The 22,604-nt window shown below is 46.6% G+C and overlaps 1 protein-coding gene across 9 annotated transcripts in view; it reads left to right on the top strand.

Moving 5' to 3' along the window:
- Positions 1-22,604, top strand: part of ptprt (protein tyrosine phosphatase receptor type T) — a 96,834-nt gene that overhangs the window by 1,142 nt on the left and 73,088 nt on the right. For all 9 annotated transcript variants that reach the window (XM_037252481.1, XM_037252478.1, XM_037252477.1 and 6 more), the window contains exon 2: positions 8,590-8,688. In XM_037252481.1, the coding sequence (XP_037108376.1) occupies positions 8,590-8,688 (99 nt within the window). The remainder of the gene's footprint in view (positions 1-8,589; positions 8,689-22,604) is intronic.

Below are 22,604 nucleotides of genomic sequence, written 5' to 3'. Positions count from 1 at the left end.
TCAAAGCAGCAGTGCTCACTGACGCAAATTAGATATTTGAGACAAATCGACTTTTCGTATTCACAGACATCTGAGTTCAGCTCATGGCAGAAAATGGAAGATAAAATAAACAGCTTCGTTTTGAGTTTTATTTTTTGGGGTGGTGGAAACATTTAATGTTGCGTTGACGTTTTTCCCTTACAAAGTGTCAGTTTGTTGTTTGCGTGTGTGTGCGTTTGCGTGCACGGGGTACGGAGACCCGCTTTGAAAGCATATTGCTTCTTAAGATGAATTAAAATCTGTCATCCATGTCTATCTATATGTGGGTGGGGGGTGGGGGGGTACACTTGTAAAGCAGATGAGTCTGCCTTTCCTTTTGTCTGGCTTTGTGGGTAGCATGTGGAGTCCTCCCCAGAAAGTGTATCGCGGCGTTTTGCATGATCCTGCGACGACATGTCCGGTCAGAGTTGACCTCGAGGAGGCACCTCGGGGGAGCTCCCATCTTTCGGGGCGAAATTGCACTGAGGAAGATTTGTTTGACACCGTATGTTGTCTTCGTGACGGCCAGCAAAGAAGGTGGAGAAGGCAAGGAAGGAAGGAAGGAAGGAAGGAAGGGAAAGGAAGCCTCACATTCCCCAAATTATTTGAAAACTTGCACCATTTTTCTGCAGCAGCCAGAGCAATATAGGTAGTACTTTGGCACCACCTTGGCACCAAGGAGCATTGTCATAGTGATTTCAGGAGCTTTATTTAGACATAAAAAGTGCTTTGCTGCCATCTTGGTGCCAAGGAACTCTGAAGTGACTTTTCGGTTGAGACGAGAGTTGTACTTGCCACTCGTGTCACAGTGCTAACAAAGAACTATGTTGTAGAGCGTTTGGAGCAGGGCACAGCAGTTGCGAATTGAGTCGGGCGAAATTGTCAAATCAAGCATGAGGTAAACAGCTGATAATGGACAATTTCAAACCAATCTTGATGGTTTTCATTGTGAAATTTACGTTTCAAAGTTGAAACGTTATCTTCCCGGCATATCGCCTTTTGTTAGCACCGCTAACCAAAGTCAAACTCAACAATTGGAATCACTTTCCTTCATTTCGGCACTTACAAGTCACTGAAATGAAGTCACGAAGTCCCTACTACCGCATTTTTCGGACTATAAGTCGCGTTTTTTTCTCATAGTTTGGGTGGGGGGGCGACTTATACTGAGGAGCGACTTATATGTGATTTTTCTTCACAAATTTTCAAAATAAAAAAAAAAAAAAGTGAAACCGCGATAAACGAACAGCGATGTAGCAAGGGATGACTGTAGTTTGAACTGCAAGTGACGTCAGCGGCGCGGCGGTTGTTTACATAAAGGACAAAGGATTCGATCACGGGATGACGAAGATGACAAAGGGCCCCACGTACTACCGGCATCATTAGCGGCTTTGTTTGTAAGTGACACGGAGGACGAAGAGTTTGAAGGATTTAATGATTTGGAGTGACACAGAAGGTTTGAAAAACTATTATGGCTTTTACGCACGCCCGGTCCTACTCTACGGAGCTCTCTTTCACCTCCGTGGATGGAAGTTGGGGACCGGCGCTCGGCCGGGTGGCTGTCCGGGAACGGTGGATGGGGCTCGGACATGGCTTTTACGCATGCCCGGTCCTATTCTATGGAGCTCTCTTCCACCTCCGTGGCTGGAAGTGCCACCTCTGGGGATGGAAGTCCACGCCGCCACACGCCTGGAAGTCGACGCCGGTGCTTGGGGCCGTGTGGCGGTGAACTATTTATGTTATAGTTATTTGATATATTTTATTTCGTGTAGCAACTTGTATATGTTTTTATCGTTACAGTTCAGTAGTTGTTGGCTCGTTGAACTCTTGTTTTGTTAAATAAAGAGCCGTTTATCAAACCCACGTCTTTCCTGGTACTTTGTTAACGCTACAATATAGTTACATACTAATCCGTGGAATAATGACGAGGCTGACGTCAGCGGCAAAGGACGAGGAATTTGATCGATGGATTTAATGATTTGGAGTGACACAGATGGTTTGATAATACTGTTGCTTATATGATAGTTATTTGATACGTATATACTTTATATATCGTTATATGGGTCTGTGGAATATTTAGAATATTTAGACGTCAGCGGCGCGGCGCATACACGTCATCGTTTCCATAAAGAACGATCGATGAATTTAATGAATTGGAGTGACACATAGTTTGATAAACGTGTTATTTATGTAATAGTTATTTGAATAACTCTGAATGTTTCGTCAGGCCCGTTCTCAGCTCTTCGTTTGTGTTTATGTCACGTTAGCATACCTATCGTTTAGCCTGTTGTTGCTCGTTCATGTCTGTTCTTAGTGTTGGATTTTGTCGAATAAATTTCCCCCAAAATGCGATTTATACTCCGGAGCGACTTATATATGTTTTTTTTCACTTAATTGTGCATTTTATGGCTAATGTGACATATATTCCGGAGCAACTTTTAGTCAGAAAAATACGGTAAATGCTTTTTGCCTCATGTTGACAACCCCGCCATTTTTTGCGTCTTTATTTTAGGGCCATCCTCGCCAGCGTTGAAGTACGTATGTTCATTTGTTTTGAAGGCGTGGAACGGCTGCAAATTGTGGGGCACACTCGGCTCTCCCCCCGGCATCGGCGGCGACGAGAGAAGTCTGACAAGCGTGTCCTGGGAGCCCCAAGTGTGCTTGCTCGCTCGAAAAGTGATCAGTCGAGTCCCAATTATTAAGGGAATGGTGTCGAGTGGACCCGGTGGGCGACTGGGCTGCTTCAAAACCCCCGCAAAAATGACATTGCATTAGCGTGGAGTTTAGATCGATTTCATGTACCAACTTTGACACATTTCGACCTTTCAAGTTGGATGGGAAAAATCTCCAATTATCATGAGCATTTTACAATGAATTGAGATTATTTCAATCCCTTAATTATTTTGTCCCGTTCAATGTTTGAACGGGAACATTTTGAAAAATGCCTTTGCAGCAGTGAGCATACATTCAAATCAAGTCTTGACATTAGCGTTAGCATTAACATCGATTGATCTCGACAAATTGAACAGTAGCCTCAAACGTTTGCTTATTATCGAGACTTGAGTTGGCTGGCACCATCAAGCGTGCGTATCTCAAGTTTGCGCCTACGAGTCAGGGCAAACATTTGGACCAATGATGACCCGTATCTCCCAAAACTTATAAGTCACAAAGCCAATCAAAATTGAATTAGTTTAGTATCAGCATGAACGTACGTAAAGTGCATTGTGGTCGTCAAAGCGAAACCCATTGCCAAAGAAAGGAAAAATGCAAGGAAGGGAGAAAGGAAAGAAAGAAGGTAGGAAAATAGGAAGGCAGGAAGGAAGGGAGAAAGAACAATGACAGTGGCGGCTGTTTGGCAGCGTTTGCGCCAACGTTAGCCTTGGATGCTAATGAAGTGGCCCGCTGTGCTGCCAATCGCACACTCCAGTGTGTGCGTGCGTGCGTGTGCATGTGACCGTGGAGGCACTCGTGGGAAGGTAACAAGGCTTATTGTCTCACCCTCTTGAGGTACTATTAACCTTTGCTTAACACACACACACACACACACGCACACACGCACACACACACACACACACACACACACACACACACACACACACACACACACACACACACACACACACACACACACACACACACACACACAAACGAGTGAGTTAATTGGATGAGGCAAATATTGTGGAGTAAGTTAATGCCACCGTTGCACACGGCTCCCCGTGGAGGCTTCGTGTATGTGTGTGCGTGTGTGCATGCTTGTCTCACCGATAGGCACAACATTTGCAAAACCTATTCATCACAACCCGAAGTGCGCACAGATCTCGAGGAGCCATGCACAAAAACTGAACAGGAAGTTGGCCATTTTGGTTAACAGATGCCCTTTTAACACAGATGAGGTCCTGAGAAAGTTCAAACAAATGTTGCTCCCAAATGACCACAAATTTGGATAAAAAATGTAAAAACAAATGTGGATCACGTGGACAAACTGAACACATTTGTTTCGAGATATGATGTCGGCAACGATCGATTGTATGCTAATGGTGTTAGCATGCGCTAATGTGGAAGTTTTCACAGAGACACTTGACTCGTTTTGATGGAAAATGAAGCGAAAACAGACCCAATGCAATACAGGCGCGCCCGTCAGTATGTTAGTATGCTCTAACCAGGATTGGATTTCCTCGGACACTCCAAAGTCGTTTACATACCAAACGAAGCGTAAACAGACAGAGCGCGGGCGGGCACCCTCGTTAGCACGTTAGCACGCTTGGCTGCTAAGTAACTAATGAGGGTGAAAACAGCTGCACGAATACGCCAGCTCGTTTTTCCACGGACGCCGGCCGACGCGCACGAGCGGAATGTTTAGTCCCGAGTCATTTAACTCCTCCTCTTCACCCAGATGGGGAGCCATCTGGGTGAAGAGGAGGAGTTATAAAAATCTCTCAGCAAGGATCATGGTTTCAAACCTGAGTTAGAGTTACAAAAAAACCCATAATGTTTAAAATTGAGTTTTCAGTGATTGATTGAGTTTGCAGACTCGGTTTCATGGTGCCATCCTGTAAAAAGTGGCCCCATATGATAGGTTTGAGTCCCCAACAAAGGCATGGCAAGCGGATTTGAAATCTTTGAAAATTGGATTCTTGTTTTAGGTCAAGGTTTGCAGTCGCAGTTGAGGTTCAAGGTTGACAATGTCAGACTAGGCTTTCAAGGTTGGGTTAGGGTTTTAAACAAAGGTCCGGCTTTCAAGACAGGGAATTAAGGTGGTAAAAGCTCGATCAGTGTTTGGGTCTGGCTTTTGTGACGGGCTCAGGCCTTCAACTAAGCCCCTGGGGTGTCCTTTAAAGCTTGGATCAAGGTTTCAAATCATCCGAATCCCAAATTAAAACGAGGCCTTGCCTATCAAACACCTTTAGACTTTAAAGTCGGCTTTGCTTTTTCAACCTGGACTAGGCCCGTCGTCCAAAACAGCCACAGCAAGATCCAAAGGAAGGAAGCTTTTCCTTTCATGTTGACTGAAGCGCCCTTTACGTTGTCTAGCTTGCGCGCTAAGACAAACAGAAGCAAGTCAACGTAACCTCAGGCTTTTACGAGTCAAGGTTTCGAGGCCAGCTGTCCGAGTCTGTCGAGGAGATGACGGGCAGGCCCGCGTGTTACGCCGGACGGCACCTCGCCGGAGACCGCCTGTCAATCAATGAGCCTCCCTGCCGCCCCCCGGCTCTTGCTCGGTCCGCCGCGCAGCTGCTGAGAAAAAGAAGGCAAGGCAAAAGACATCCTTGTGTCAAGTGTGGAAGGAAAGGAAGATGCCTGATAGCAAACTTGCCGGCACATCGAGCCGCCTATGCATGTGCGCTGCGCTGGATCGGAAGGGTATGGGGAAAAAGTTTTTTTCTCAGGTCAAGATTGTTTGGCACCCCCCAATGTCCCATATTGATAGCGTGGACAAGATCAGTCAAGATGCAATTTCCACTTTCTTTGACGGGAACTTTGACCCTACCAACAATGGCTGCCACGTAGGCTTCCTCCCGTCTCTCTCTCTCTCTCTCTCTCTCTCTCTCTCTCTCTCTCTCTCTCTCTCTCTCTCTCTCTCTCTCTTTCTCTCGATTAGGCGGAGGGCTACGGGAGATGACATGGGAGTGTTCTTACTCGGCCGTAGCGTCGAGTGTCCGCACCGTGTAGCGGCCCAACCTTGTGCTACCAAAAGAAAAAGTGCAGCCACTGGACATTTTGCGTGATCCAAGCAGACGTGGGAGGGCGGCTGTTTGGCTCCGAGGTCACCAAAGGGTTAGCCCGCAGCAAGCGGGCCAACATACGCACACAGAGAAGTAAACGTGTTCAGCGATGAAAGGTGCACTCACCCGTCTGAAAGTATCACCATAAAAAAAAACACTCCAAAAGACGCCGGTGGTCAGGACTGTCCTTGCCGTCTCTCGCACGCACGCACGCACGCACGCACGCACGCACGCACGCACGCACGCACGCACACAGGCCTTCTCGGGGCGAGTGTGATGAGGTGTGTGTTTAATCTAAAAGATGAGGAAAACGTTGGCATGTAGGCCATGTGACTTTTTTGAGGGGGGGGACAATGTTTTCGGGGCACGTTAGTTCATGTTGGGTGTATTTTGGCAGCATTTCTCACCTTCATTTGGAATACAATTCCCACAAGTTTGGCTTGCCCTTTGGTCCATTTAGGCACTTGCTAATACTCTGTCGCCAGGGGCGGCTTTCAAGGTGTGTTTGAAATCTTCTGAATTGTTGGATGTCAGACTCCGTTTGGAAGTCACTCAGGCAAACAAGCTGGCTGACTGGCTGACTGGCTGACTGGCACGCGAGCATGCGCATTCCATAGTGCTCAGGATGAACGCTGCCACCCCGAGGCGGCTGCGCAGCTATTGGCGGCCTTCTCATAAACTCGCACTAACGCGTGGCGACACGAGCAGCGAGTCGCAAAAGCAAAGCCGATGATTTGGCATTGAGCGGCCGGGACGAGACGTGAAGGGACGCCCGCGGGCAGCCGGGCCCTCTAAAGACTCTCGTTAGCGCTCACTTAGACAGCGTCATGGTGACCCCGTGCGCCTTCATCAAGTAGGCGGCATCTGCTCACTGACGGACAATGTCTTGACTGCGCCGTGGCAAGGGCCCTCCCCGCCGGAGCGGCCCCGCGTTATTTAAAAGCGCGAGTGTGCTCCAGCTCAGCTGCTCCGTATGGAATATTGATGGTGCTATTGTTTGCTGCGCCCAACTTTGATTTGTTTGCTTGCTCAGGGGATGAGGGCGGCGGCGACGACGCATTGCCCAATTCGTTGCGACCACTTTGAGGCAGCATCAAGCCGCATCTTGTTTTGAGCAGAGCGGCTGGGGAAACCCTATTCCCAATTTGGAAGGCAGACCCATTCCGAATTAGGATCGGAAGCTCGAATGTGAACCCGCTTTGGAAGCCTAAAGGCAAGCCCTTCCTTGCCCTTGTTTGAAACTCTAGTCCACAGGTGTCAAACTCAAGGCCCGGGGGCCAGATACGGCCCGCCACATCATTTTATGTGGCCCGCGAAGACAAATCATGCATTAAATTCGTGTGTCATTACTTGAATTGCAAATTGTCTTCACTTTTAATAATATCTTTTTTTTTAAATATTTGACCAGTTTTTACTCGTCTGATTTGAAAATGAGTTATTTGTCAGTTTGTTTTGTAGCTTTTACTGTATATAATATAAGGTGCTCATACATTTATTTGGGTTGACATAATGGCCCTCCGAAAGAAGCTATGACTACAATGCGGCCCGCGAAAAAAATGAGTTTGACACCCCTACTCTAGAGTCCTATCTTGAAAGATGAATCCAAAACCAGTGCAACTCACCAAACCCTGATTGTAGCTCAAAGCATTGTTTGAAATTCTAAATTGCTGCATATTTGAAACCATACCTTGGGTTCGGCATTTCAAAACACAACTTGAACCCAAGTGCAAAAGCCTGGCCCTCATTTGAAATCCTGCTGCCGCCAGCTTCAGAGCCTTTTTCCAAAGCCTACCCCTAACCCGTCTGAAAACCTCTACCGTTATACCCCCAAGCTTGGACCCATAACTCCACTCCCTGACCGATGTTTGAAACCGTCCGTCATCTGGGTTTCTGTCCTCAGCCTCGCTTGCAAAGCTAATTCATTTGAAAGCCCTCGTTTGGCTCGCAAAGCCACTTCCCTCGTTTCATTAGGAAACTTGAATCATTGCTTGAAACCCTAACCGTAGCTTGATAAATGAAGTGGGGGTTGGAATTTACAAAATACTGTCAAATTTTTAAAAGGAGAGCTCTGAACGCCACTAGGCAAGCGTCATTGGAAAACAGCCTTAACGTGCGAGGGCCACTCAAACAAACCCTCGCTGAGCGTCCGTGCGACAAGCGCCACCGGTGACAAAGCGTAAAGAAGCTGGCCGCCGCTAATTGATTCCACAAATAAATCCGTGCAAATTAAACGCTGTGTGTCAGAGCATACGGCTAATTAGCGCAGCGCGCGTGGGAGCGGGAGGCAGCCAAGAATGGAGCCGTGGCTTTCGCTTGCGGCGAACGCTAATGTGGCGGAAAGTGCGACACAAAAGTAGCGGAATGAAGCCCCGTCGTCGTGTTGGCACTTTGCCGGCGCAAATGGGCGCTGCAGGCACAAGCGCAAGCCAACCTGGAGTTGTGGCTTGAAAGCCGAAAGCTCGCCTGACCCTATCCTGAAAACCGTTTAGGATGCAAAATGGAAGCAAGGCTCGAAAGCCCCTTGAGTTGCTGGCCGACCTTCTTTTGAACTCGAACCGAACGCAAGTTTGAAAGACCAACCTAGCTGTGTTTGCGGAGCGACTTAAAACACGGACTGGATTTGAAAATCGAGAGCTGGTTCCAAGCCTGAATTGGAAAGCGTGAATTTACCCCATCGCTCCAGTTTGAAATGTTAATTTGAAGGCCGCAAAGCAAAAACAGCACTCGCCGCTGCTGTTGCGTGCACTGTCTTCATTTTCTTTTGAAAAGCCCCGCTTGCAATCGCTTCGTCATCCGAGCGTGTGCGCGCCTTTTGTCGTTGTGACCCGTATGTTGCTTCTGTGCCCGGCAGGCGGCTGCACCTTCTCGGACTCGTACAGCGGCTGCGGCTACAGCGTGTCGCTGGGGACCAGCGGCTTCACGTGGGAGCAGGACCACAGCGCCCGCGCAGGTACGACCGGCTGCTTTACCACAAAAGCTCCTTTGCCGAGGCCTCTCTCACACAACTGTTTGGTGTCATCATCCAAGAGAGGCGACATTGCAGACATCACCTGTCTGCAGGGCCGGACTGGGAGGTTTTTTCAGGCCAGGAGTCAGTTATGTAACCAGGCCACCCTGGCCTTGCCCACACATGCATGTTCACACCCACACTTAATTACATGGGCACAAGCAAAACGCATTTGTGCGCACACACATGCACACACTTTTTTTTTTTTTTTTTGACTGGTTCAAAACAAATATGCACTCCAATATAAGCATGATAGTCACAACAATACTCACCCTGGATATTTTTAGTCCTGGACATTTCCAAGACTCAGCTGTGTCAGCTTCTCTGAGCTAGGACTGGGCCTACTGTCTGAAGCACCAAAACTGGCAATAGTTCCACCTTTGCATAGGAAGTCCATCCATCCATCCATCCATTTTCTCTACCGCTTGTCCCCACAGGGGTCGCGGGCGTGCTGGAACCTATCCCAGCTGTCATCGGGCAGTAGGCGGGGGACATCCTGAACTGGTTGCCAGCCAATCGCAGGGCACACAGAGACGAACAACCATTCGCACTTGCACTCACACCTAGGGAAAATTTGGAGTGCTCAATCGGGCTACCAAGCATGTTTTTGGGATATGAGAGGAAACTGGAGTGCCTGGAGAAAACCCACGCAGGCCCGGGGAGAACATGCAAACTCCACGCAGGGAGGGCCGGAGGTGGAATCGAACCCGCACCCTCCTAACTGTGAGGCGGTCGTGCTAACCAGTGCTCTACCGAGCCGCGGAACATAGACATATATTTTAATATTAATTTAGCCAGGGCCAGTTACAAAGTTTAGAGCAGTAGTTCTTAACCTGGGTGAATTGGTGTCAGGGGTTCGGCAGAGCCTCCACTGCGGATGTCCGAACACACCTGATTTATCGTGTAAATTCGTGATAACGCATATCTAAACTGGTCTGGCAAAGGCACACTTATTTGCAGGTATGTAATTTGTTGTGAGTTCTTGTATTGTGTTGGTTTTGTTCTTTGAACAAGGTGATGATCATGCACGGCTCATTTTGTGCACCAGTAAAAAGCATCTGTGTCTTGAATTTGATTTTTTTCTTTTTTTTTGCTAAAGAGGGGTTCGGTGAATGCACATAAGAAACTGGTGGGGCTTGGTGCAGCAAGGTTAAGAACCACTGGTTTAGAGGAATGTGCATGTAAGAAAGAATAACAAATGACTGTTCAACTTACAAAACCAACTAGAACTAAATCTAACAATAAATCAACAGAAGGACAGCCTTATTACTTGGCAGCGGCACATATGCACACAACACATGCAAACTGGCATGCATACACGCGCGGGCATACACAGTTTTTAATGGCACCGTGTCTGTGTGTGTGGGGGGGGTTAAATAAATCTGTAACTTTTCTGCATTTGCCCGCGTCCTCCTCCAGCGCCTTTCTTTTTTTGCCCCTCTCCCTCTCTGCACCGCCTTTCCTCTTCTTTTTACCACGTTCGAAGTCATTATAGTCACTTGCACCACTCACTACCTACACACACCACAGCAGCCGGCACCTGACATACGTACATAACACAGCCCTTCCTCCACACGCGCTCAGTGTGGTTGATACGAACTGTGGGGGCGGGTGTTAATTGATATAAACCAATCGTCTTTCCCTCCTCACATGCTCCTGGCCTGAGTGGCCTAAGTGGCCTGGCCTGTCTTTCTGATCGGCGCGCCGCTGCACCGGCAGAGTTAAAAAAAATGAAAACAAAAACAGAGAGACCCAGGCCAGCAGGCGCTTCGGGAATACTCCCGGTTCTCCCTATGGTCAGTCCGGGCGTGCCTGTCTGTGTACTGTTAAACCTTATCATCCCTAAATTGTTACCACGCAATGTATCCATTCCGGGTTGTTGCTTCTCGTTCACTCCGTTCCTTTCGAGATCCTTCTTCTGCTCCTTCCATCACTGTATGTTGAATTCTTACATGCCCTGTTGAGGCTTCAAAAACAAGTACATTTGAAAAGACATTGAATCTCACAATTTACAAATTGATTCTACTTACTCATTTACACTCACTCTCCCCCCTTTGACACATTCACACAATGTGTTAAATTGTGTCATCAGGGATTAAAGGGACCAACAAAGTGTGCCGGCACAGTATCATACTGATCGTAGCTGGACTAGCTGATCCAGTCGTGTCCGGTCATAGGACTGAAACGAGCCTTCTCTATTGAACCATTTTGTCGTCAATGGTGCCTCTGATAAGTTATCAAATCATAGGTATTCCAATCTCTACTATACTTTCAGGTGAGAGGAGTGTTATCCTCTATCGTGATCACATCACCTCAACTTCTTGGCCAATCATATTGCGCACGCACGCACACATCTACACACTCACACGGGCGCCCAATCATTCACCTTTACAGCTCAGCTCTCATCCTACAACAAGCAAATTTAGTATGTAAGTGAGCAAGCAAACATTGAATCCTAAAAATAATTCTACCCGTTTGAACAGTCTCGCCAGTTAAATCTTTCGTAAATACATCAATCCAAGTTTCCATAAAATTATCAATAAATATTTCTACTCAAGAGGCTAAGTATGGGTCTGTGTTATGCATGCAGCATCAGATGGCTTCAAAATAATTTTATCCTAATCAAGTATTCTCATTGACATATCCGCACATATCGACCGTAAGTGTTTAAAGGGTTAAACTCCCCTTCGACCCCGCTGCTGTAACGCAGCCCTCATAGGGAGACGAGAGTTTCCAGGTCGGGGCGGGGAAAGATTCGTCCGACTCTAACCGCCTCTAAGATATCAATTCGGACAGAGTTCATTTAGTCTTTTTAGGACGCCAATCCCTTTAAAATCACTCTGAACCCGGTGCAGAGTAACCACATGAGGCCCGGAATCAAGATGACCGCGCCCTTTTTACCACCGGCTCCATCCCCATTTATGATTTGAAGCATTTGTTATCGTTCGGATAAATGTATCTGTCTTTGGTATGACCGAAGGGATTCGTTGATTTACTAGAGCGCACTTGCCCTAACTGAGCTCAAGATAACTACTTCGAACCAGATCTGACAATTCCTGATGTTAAGGATTAAAGCTGTCTTCACTTTAATAAGAATTGAACGGATTTAAAGAATGACCATGATAGGGAAATAAAGAAATGTTAAAGTTCTAATTGCTGCATATAAAACCATGCTCAACATAGTTAATACGAAATAATCGATAACCGAATTAAGGATTAAGAAGAAATTTAATGAATAAGCAAGAAAAAGAATTACAAGTTGAAAAAAACAACACTCACCTGTCTCAGAACAAAAGAGGAGACAAAAGGTCTAAAATCCTATTTGGTTGAACAAGTCGAGTGATCGGCTCTCCTTTGTTCCAAAATCCGAATTCTGTTTAAAAAAGAGGAAAGGTCTGGCCATGAGGAGCTTAGCCAACGCCGTAACACTGGCGTCTTCCCCTTTCTGCCCGAAGCGGCTGTCTCATCTGCCTTCCTCGAAGCTTAAAATTTGACAAAGTCCAATTCAAAGACTCTGGAAATTCATCTTAGTAGATTTTGGTTCAATCTCAAAAAGAATGAAAAATCCATCTTTGTCTAAACGGCATTCTTTACACTGGGCAGCGTCACGGCCATCGCCCTGACTAGGAAGAACCGCCCCGCTCTGTGTCAGGACAAAATATTTATAGGCTTCTGGCATTACCTCATCGGAATTACCTCACCGGCACGTAAGGTGGCCTTTCTGGAAGTTTCTGGAAGCTTCGAGAATGTTCCTTAGTTGATCCCTGTCCAGGCCAGCCTGCAACCACTGCGCATGACTGTACTCCGCCACCGAATGCAGCTGTTTCCTGTTTTGCTCATTCTTTCACTATTAGCCCTTGATGTCTCCTCTCAACTTAATACATTCAGGTATGGATGGAACACCAATATTAAATACAGGTTGGACAAAACATTGCAACATTAATAACATATATTTTGTCTAGTAAAGATCAATCTTAACACATAATCATACTTAACCATAATAATGGGTTCTTCTAACTTAAACATATTCAAGAGATTCAAGATTCAAGAGTTTTTTATTCGCCATGTTTGAGCGTGCCAAACAAGGAATTTGACTTCGGTAAAACACACCCTCTGTTCAACATTTAGGTGACTAACAACACTCAGGACATGTGAAAAATGGCAAAAACAGTGTAGACAAATTCAAAAAAGGTGTGAAGAACAGGATGTTATTGGACAGTAATGACTCTGAGACTCTAAGAGTGGTGTGAGTTCATCAGAGCAACAGCCTGGGGGAAGAAGCTGTCTCTGTGTCTGCTGGTTTTGGCGTACCGAGCTCTATAACGCCGTCCGGAGGGGAGTAGTTCAAACAGACTGCAACCTGGGTGAGAAGGGTCTGTAGAGATGTTCGTTGCACGTTTCCTGGTCCTGGACAGGTAAGTCTTGGCTAGATGGGAGGTTGATTCCAATGATCTTTTCTGCAGTCCTGATTGTCCGTTGCAGTCTGTGCTTGTCTTGTTTGGAGGCTGATCCAAACCAGACAGTGATGGAGGTGCAGAGGACAGACTGGATGATGGCAGTGTAGAAGGTCTTCAGAAGCTCTCGCGGCAGGTTGAACTTCTTGAGCTGTCTCAGGAAGTACAGCCTCTGCTGGGCCTTCTTCCGGACAGAGTCTATGTGGCCGGTCCATTTCAGGTCCCGAGAGATTGTGGTTCCCAGGAACTTGAAGGTGTCTGTGGAGAGAATAGTATTACTGCGGATAGTGAGGGGTAAAAGTGGTGAAGGGTCTCGCCTGAAGTCCACTGTCATCTCCACGGTCTTGAGCGGGTTCAGCTCCAGGTGGTTTTGGCTGCACCAGTGGACCAGCCGCTCCACCTCTTGTCTGTACGCAGTCTCATCACCGTCCTGGATCAGTCCGATGAGAGTGGTGTCGTCTGCATACTTCAGGAGCTTCACAGGAGAGTCACCTGAGGAGAAATCATTGGTGTAGAGCAGCGGTGGCCAACCCGCGGCTCGCGAGCCGCATGCGGCTCTTTGGCTAGTTTCATGCGGCTCTTTTACGTTCATATCAACATTTGTGTTTATTTTTCGTGCGTATTTGCTTCGCTTGAGTTCAATATGGTATTTTGGTCAAACGCGCATGCGCGTGAGGTGAAATCCCGCAAAGGAGGAGGGACAAACAGAGCGATTGGTTTTGCCCGCTTTTTTTATGAACGGCGACTGTGACTACGGGGGCCCATTAGGTCCAGAAAAGCTGACAAGACGCTTGCCAAAATGGCAAGGAAAAAATGCACAGCTAAACGAATATATGACGATGAACACAGGACGTTTTTAACAGAGTTAAAGTTGTTTTTTGTTGAACGCTATGGCAAGCCATTCTGCCTGATATGTCGGACGTCATTGGCGCATTTAAAAGCTTCAAATGGTCAGCGCCACTTCAGCTCACTTCATGCCAATATCGATAAGGACTTTGCAAAAGGGACTGAATTTCGCAAGCACAAGTTTGGAGACTTTGAAAAGTCAGGCAGAAAAATAGGTACAGTTTTTCAAAAAAATTACGAAGCACTCAGAGACTGTCACACTTGCATTGTTTCAACTGGCTTGGAACATTGCACGGGCTAAAAAGCCATACAATGAAGTGGAGTTCGTTAAAATATGCCTCAGTGACGTTATTGAAATCTTGTCTCCTGAAAACGACGAACTCAAACGAATGGTCTGTCCCGCCACACATAGTAAGTGAAAAAACTTATTATGTTTTTGTTTGTGGAATTTGTTGAACTGAGAGTTTGTCTGTGTGAGACAATGCACACAATGTTCATTGTTGAAAATGTGGTCTTTGGTCTGTGGTTTTAGTACTGTAGGAGTCAATTTGTCATTATCATGTTGGTGCGTGACATAATAATGTCACACAATAAATTTGGCTGAGCAGAGGGGTGTGTGTGTGTGCGTGTGCGTGCGCGCGTGTGTGTGTGCGTGCGTGTGCGCGTGCGTGTTTGTGTGCGTGTGTGTGTGTGGGGGGGGGTGTTCATGTGTGCTCATGTGTATGATGTGGCTCTTTGCGATGACACAGTAAAAAATGTGGCTCTTAGTCTCTGACTGGTTGGCCACCCCTGGTGTAGAGAGAGAAGAGCAGTGGGGAGAGGACGCACCCCTGAGGGGCTCCAGTATTGGTGGTCCGGGTGTCAGATGTGATGCCCCCCAGCCTCACACGCTGTCTCCTGTTGGTCAGGAAGCTGGTGATCCACTGACAGGTGGAGGCAGGCACCGCAAGCTGGATGAGCTTCTGTTGGAGGATGTCAGGAGCGATGGTGTTGAACGCCGAGCTGAAGTCCACGAACAGGATCCTGGCGTACGTTCCTGGGGTGTCCAGGTGGTGCAGGATGTAGTGCAGTCCCATGTTGACCGCATCATCCACTGACCTGTTTGCCCGGTAGGCAAACTGGAGGGGGTCAAGCAGGGGGCCCGTGACATCCTTCAGGTGGTTCAGCACTAACCTCTCGAAAGATTTCATGACCACAGATGTCAGTGCGACAGGTCTGTAGTCATTCAAACCTGTGATGGCGGGCTTCTTGGCCACTGGAACGATGGTGGAGCTCTTGAAGCACGAGGGCACCTCACACAGCTCCAGAGAACGGTTGAAGATCCGTGCAAAGGTGGGCGCCAGCTGCTCAGCGCAGACTTTCAAGCAGGAAGGTGACACGCCGTCTGGGCCCGGTGCCTTCCTGGTCTTTTGTCTCCGGAACATCTGGCGCACTTCCTCCTCGCGGATCTGGAGTGCGGGCGCGGCCTCTGCAAGAGAGAGAGTGGGTGACAACGATGATAGAGGTGTGGACAGAGTAGTTGTGGGGAGAGGTGAGTATGTAGATTGTGCTGCAGGAAGTCCCGTTGTGTGGGAGGACCGATCAAACCTGCAGTAGAACCTGTTTAGCTGGTTAGCAAGCCTTGGGCTCTCCACAGGACGGGGGGTTCGTTTCTTGTACCCCGTGATGCTCTGCAGACCTTTCCACACTGTTGAGGGATCAGGATTGGCAGAGAGGTGTCTCTTCAGGTTCTCCCCGTAACACCTCCTGGCTTTCCTGACCTCTCGGTTCAGTGTGTTTCTGGTCTGCTTGAACAGGTCGCGGTCGCCGCTCCTGTAGGCCTCCTCCTTGACTTTGCGCAGCCTCCTGAGGTTCGGTGTAAACCAAGGTTTGTCGTTGTTGTACGTGCAGAAGGTCTTAGTCTGCACACACAGATCCTCACAAAAACTGATGTATGATGTGACAGTGTCAGTGAGTTCATGCAAGTCTGAAGTTGCAGCCTCGAAAACTCCCCAATCGGTGCAGTCAAAGCAGGCTTGGGGGTCTTCCTTGACTCCACTGTCCACTTCCTCACAGTCCTCACCACAGGCTTAGAAGTTTTTAGTTTCTGCCTGTAGGCCGGGATCAGATGAACTAGACAGTGGTCCGAGAGTCCTAAAGCTGCACGAGCCGCAGAGTGGTATGCATCCTTGATCACGGTGTAGCAGTGGTCCAGAGTCTGTACCCCTCTGGTGGGACACGTTACGTGCTGTCTGTATCTGGGGAGTTCGTGTGCGAGGTTCGCCCTGTTAAGATCACCCAGAACAATGATTAGTGAATTTGGTAGAAGTTTCTCCATGTCTGTTACCTGGTCAGCCAGCATCTGCGTGGCTTCACTCGCACGTGCGTGTGGTGGAATGTAAACAGCCGCCATGACGATTGAGCAGAACTCCCGTGGTGAATAGAACGGCCGGCAGTTTATGAAAAGTGTTTCTAGGAGAGGGCTGCAAAACTCTTTCAACACCGTGACATCAGTACACCAACGTTCATTAATGTAGAAACAGAGACCACCTCCCTTCGATTTTCCGGAGAGCTCCGCGCTGCGATCTGCACGAGTTAGCCTATACCCCACTAGCTCCACGGCGTGGTGGGGGGTTCGTTCGCTGAGCCACGTTTCCACAAAGCACAGCGCGGCGGATCTGCTGAAGTCCGTGTTCCTTGAAGTGAGGAGCAGCAGTTTGTCCATCTTGTTCGCCAGGGAGCGGACATTCGCCAGATGAATTGACGGTAGGGCAGAACGGAACCCTCTCTGCCTCAGCTTTACGAGTGCTCCGGCTCGTCTTCCGTGCCGCCGTCGCGCTAGCTTGTATAGCACCGCCGCTCCGGCTAGAATCTCCGACAAACAGTCTGAATCAGAGAGAACAGGAGAGGAAATACCAGAAGAAGACTGTCCGATGTTTAACAGCGCTTCTCTGGTAAAAGTGATCCGGGATGGACAGCAGAGGACACAGAAAACACACAAAATAAGACAAAGAAACAGAGAGCGACTCACCGTGGCTGCCATCCGCGGCGCCATCATATGACGTCATATATATTGATATTGCTCAAGCTGTTACATCTTAAAATTATGGCATAGCAAACTCATATTCCAAAATTGTGCATTGCTACATGTTTGAACAGGTCGTGTCCTCCCAATTGCTAACAATTTAATTTATTAGATTTGTTAGTTTCCATCAGGTCACCCTTATGTCAAGCTTTAACACCATCTCCTGGCCAATGTGCCTGGGCCAAATTCAATACCCAATTTTACACCATCTTGTACCACCATGCCATTGACATCATCAAAAAGCTAGGAAAGAATAATCAGACTAATTCCTCTGGCTCTTTACTTTGTCTGATGTTTTACTTCGTCATTTTGTTAACTGTCGCCTTTTATGCATAATTAATTTAAAGGTCAAATTTAAAGGTTACGGCCCTTTTAACCCTCCTTTTAATGGACACAACTCTCTGACAACATAATTTCCACTGAGGTGTAATTAACTAATAACTATTGTATTGATTAGGTACATTGAGCAACCTAGCCCCCTTTTGACTGAATTCAATTGGGTCCAAATGTCCTATTCCCAATTTAAAAAATTTACATGACTAAATTTCAACTCCTTAAGTTTGACGAGCCAAAATATCTGATGCCACTGCTTGTTTCCTACCATTTTAGTATATCTGTATTATCCAAATCTATTCTACACATTATTCCCATATTATCAAAACTCCTCAGTTCTGCAAACTCAGTGCCAAGCAAGCTTTCATCCACTTTGACCCAAGCCCCACCAAGTTTGGTAACGCCTCAGCAAGGAGTCCAGTTCGGTTGTTGGACACTTCATGTTTCACGTGTCTTTCGCAGCACCTTGTTGGATTTGGTCCACAATTTGGGAAGCGCGCTATCCGCGCCTCACGGCAAAAGCCATAGCCAATCACCTGTTATCCAATTTACTCACTGCGTGCTCGATTTTATTTCTTCAGTTTTAGGAAAAGGCTAAGACACCGAAACAAAATTTAGACTTACACAGGTTGGTTGAGTTCAATCACAATTCTTGTTAAGAAAGCTCTGTTTTCAGGAAAGTACAATACAGCGCTGGGCCTTTGGTGCGACCATGCTCAAGAGCAGACAGTCTCCATTCAGAAAAGGCAACGTTCAAGGTTCTTTGGTCAGCTTATATTCAGTTGCACATGCCAGTGTGGGCCGAGTTTGATGGGTGATGAGTCAGGGGGTGTGGCAAGTTCGCAGGAGAGCTTGATTCCATGGGAGTGGGTGCTGGTTCGGTGAGAGCTGGTTCTGTGGGGGTGGGTGCTGATTACGGGCGATTCGGTGTGTGTGGGGGCTGTTGTTTTCCATCCCGTCTTTCGGCCTTGGCGATCACCTTTGGCCGGGTTCTTGGTTGTTTTCCTCCTGCCGCTCTTCTTCTTGCACCTCTACCGGTTTTATCTCCAAGTGTCCTTCCTGTAAACCATTCTTGCACATACATCCACTTCGCCCACTGTCGCACACCGCCCATTCATCATTCTTTCAATTTTTTCATTTTGTACGGAATTATGTGAACTTTTGGCTGTGACATCATCAATTTGTTAATGTTCCCTGACTATGCAAAGTTCTTACTCACCACTTACCATGCATTTTTTGTTTGTTCTTTTGACACTATCTTTTGACACATATCTTTTCATTGTTAAGCAAAACATTTCCCTCTGTCCAGAACGTTCAGTAGTAATCCAAAACTGGCGTCTAGCATTAATTTGTTATTTCAAAGTGCACAGAAATACATATCAGATCATAAAGTTATAAAAACCTTTGTCATTACCACCTATCAAAAATGTCTAGTTATGTCTTCTTTATTGATTTGGTGTGTAGGTATAATTATACGATTAAAATGTTTCTTTTATTGATTTAATATGTGAATATACTTGTCTGCTTATGTACTTTATTCAATGAGGTTTGAGCATATCTGTTTTTGTAGCTAGGCAGGACTTTTTGTATTTTCGACCCCATTTGTTCAACCTCATTGTCGTTCTGCTTTAGTCGTTGTCTCAGAGCCAACCTGTCCAACACTCTTGATTGAGTCAATTTTCCAAAATGTCCATTTTCATCTTGTGAGTTCCTCCACCTCTCAATAGCTGTCCTCATCTCTGAGGATGATGTTTTTCCTCCGGAAAATAGTGCTTGCCTCCCCCCAAGCACAAAAACAGTCCTTCTTTGTTCTTGCAATGCTCAAAGCCAAGGACCGTTATCTTGTTGGTCAAGGCTGCAGGTGGAGTTTTGGGATCGAGTTCCAGGGCTCTGAGAGAGACAGACTGGGACACCAAACTCATAAGAGTGTCTACAAATTTCGTTGCCATTCATTCCCAAGTAACTTTTGTTCATCAAATTCACCTAGTGACATTGATCTCTTTTGCATACTGCAAGTCCTGCAAACTCATTCTGTTTTCAAGCTACATTTTAGCTGACGGTTTTCTATTCAATTAACTCATCTTGCGTCTATGTTCCAAATGTAGTCTTAATTTGTTGTTTTCAATTCTTGACTGCCTAATATTGCCAGATATCATATGCAATATGATAGATCAATTGGATTTGTGCTGCAATTCACGAGTAGACCCCCCCTTGCTCCAGCTCAGCTCATTGTCTAGCTCCAGAATATTCCTTGAACTCCCAGCCAGAGTCGGAGCTCTTATCTGATTCCTCCCTTCCTCTCATAAATTATTGTTGCAAAAGCCTATCTAACCTTTTTTAGGAAATTATTACTATACCGCATTATAAAAAAATATATATACAGTATATATCATGTGGGCGTTCGTTAGGCCCACAGTTACACATAGTATTGCAATGATTAGTCCAAGCATGCTTCTTTCACACCTGTTGGCAAGCAGTTAAACGTTCATTTCTCTGGGTGGCTGTTTCAATAGTCAATGTCGTGTATGAATTCTTTGCCCGTCATCATTCATTCTTCCATCATCCTGTCTTAGTCTCACTCGCCACCACCCCCACACAGCCCCCAGAGCGGGCACACTCCGCCCCGCACGCAGCCACAGCCCCGCCCCGCCCGAACGACATGCAACATCGATACGTCACAGGTTGGCCACCCCTGTATCAATCATGCCGCCGGCCTCCACCCGCGCGCACACAGCATACGACCACACGCAGAGACCAGGTCCCGCTCCGCGGCCACACGCTCCGGGAGGAGCGCATGCACACTCATCAGTCTCCCCCTCTCAAACCGTAGACCAACTTCCCTCCACTGGAGCCATGCTATTCCACCTAGTGCCAATCACTCATTCAAATAAACACACACATGGGGATCCCCAACTTCTTCACATGCGCGCACAAACACAGAAGGACGACAACATACTGACATTAAAATTTCACAGACATCACGTACAAACACATAATAACAGCAGTCAATTCTTCCAATCTGATAACAAATCTAGCTTCAGTTTTTTGTAACAATGCCACACATCAGTTTTGTGATCATCAGTAGGGAAGTATCCAGATCTTTGAAAGTTCTTTATCCAATCAGTCATTTCTTTTCGTTTTTCATCGCGCTCTTTTGGCAGAAAATGTTCCACTTGAATTGCAACAGCAGCACTCGGTTGAGCTTGCACACTCCTATCTGCCAATGGGAGTGCTTTCAAATCAAACCAATCTTTTCCCGCGATCAAATTCACCTTTCATTTTCATAATTAATCCGAATTAGCACTATTAATAATATATAACAGTAATAACAACAACAGTAACAATTATATACAGACAACTTCAACAATATTACAACCAGACAGTCAAGGGCCAACGCCCTATATCTGCTTTATCGCAACAGAGCCAACAGGGCCCTATCACCAGCCCTCCACAATAAAGACAATAAACGAGCACAACAGCACAAAAACACTCACAAATGAAGCATAAAAGAAAACCCCGGATTCCACCTCGGAAGTTTTAACGCAATAAAAAAAAAAGGAAAACCCCGGATTCCACCTCAGAAGTTTTAACACAATAAAAAAAGAAAACCCCGGATTCCACCTCGGAAGTTTTAACACAAAGGAAAAGAAAACCCCGGATTCCACCTCGGAAGTTTTAACACAATAAAAAAGAAAACCCCGGATTCCACCTCGGAAGTTTTAACACAATAGAAAACAAAATCCCGGATTCCACTTCAGAAGTTTTAACACAATAAAAAAGAAAACCATAAAGAAACAACCACCTCCACATAAATCATTAAAGTATCAAATTTTGGGTCAGGAAAGACAAATCCTCTACGGCAGGGGTCACCAACTCCGGTCCTCAAGGGCGCCAATCCAGCCTGTTTTAGATGTATCCCCCCTGCAACACACCTGATTCAAATAATCAGGATCGCTATCAGCCTTAATAGAGCTTGCTGATGAGCTGATCATTTGAATCAGGTGTGTTGTTGCAGGGCTGCACCTAAAACAGGCTGGATTGGCGCCCTTGAGGACCGGAGTTGGTGACCCCTGCTCTACGGTGTGGAGGCCACATATTATGAAGGAAAAAGCCTTCTTACCTTCTAAAGTTGGGGCCCCAGGCCTCCAGACTGCAAAAGAAGCTCTCCCCCTCGGAAGTCTTAAAACCGACATAAAAAAACTGGACATCACGTCGGGGTCACCTATCATCTGCTGAAGTGCATTGTGTACTGACTGCCGTAAAACAACCCAAGATCTTGCAAATAAAGAACCAACTATTACTCCACATCTTTGTTTTCCTTGCTCAACGACGGACATCTTGAACAAAACGCAACAGTACATTGGCTCACTGTATTTATCTCAGACGGGTCCAAAAAAGCAAAGCAAGAAGCAGTAGCCGAGCATCTGTCAGGGCGAGCCTCGTTAAGAAGCAGCCGGTGTAGAAAAGCCGGCCGGGGCTGGAGTAATGGCTCCCCACGGGCCCCAGATAACTCTGCCGCTTTATTTACCCGTCTCCATTTCTTGCTTCTTTTCTTGGCCCTCCTCCTCCATTTGCAGATGGGGACGCAGCGCGGGTCCTCATTACGCCATCCCGAGCCCGCGTCCAGCCTTTGATGGCGGCCGGATCATCCCAAAAGTCATTTTTCTGCCTTTGCCAACATTCGAGGCAACCTAGCCAACGTACGGCTTTTGACAAACATCAAAGACATAACGGGCATTCATCCAAGTCCAGCTTGTGTTGACTACAACTATGCCTTTTTTAAACTTTTAAAACAAATCAGCAACACATTGACCCAAGAAACATTTTTTCCAGAGTTGTCAACAAGACTAACGTCAATCAAGCCATCAAGTCACGGTTATGTTTTGAAACATCAAAGACAATTTTGAGTCGGCAATGAACTCGACACTCATTAGCAAATGAAAAACCTTCCAGACCTCGATTGTCAATTGACATACTCAATTTTTGACAACAAAGACAGTTACGTTTGTCAAGAAACCCAAAAGACATTTTGTTTTCGAAACATCCAAACCGATTCTCAGTTGCCAGCTTGATTTTCAGATATGAACGTGACCATTTGACGAGGGTCAAAGACCAATTGGAAATGTCAAGGACACCAACATGCAATTTTGGAGGAACATCAA

The sequence above is a fragment of the Syngnathus acus genome, chromosome 5, assembly GCF_901709675.1.
Source record: "Syngnathus acus chromosome 5, fSynAcu1.2, whole genome shotgun sequence".
In the NCBI taxonomy this organism is placed as follows: Eukaryota; Metazoa; Chordata; class Actinopteri; order Syngnathiformes; family Syngnathidae; genus Syngnathus; species Syngnathus acus.
This window is presented reverse-complemented; position numbering and strand designations above follow the sequence as displayed.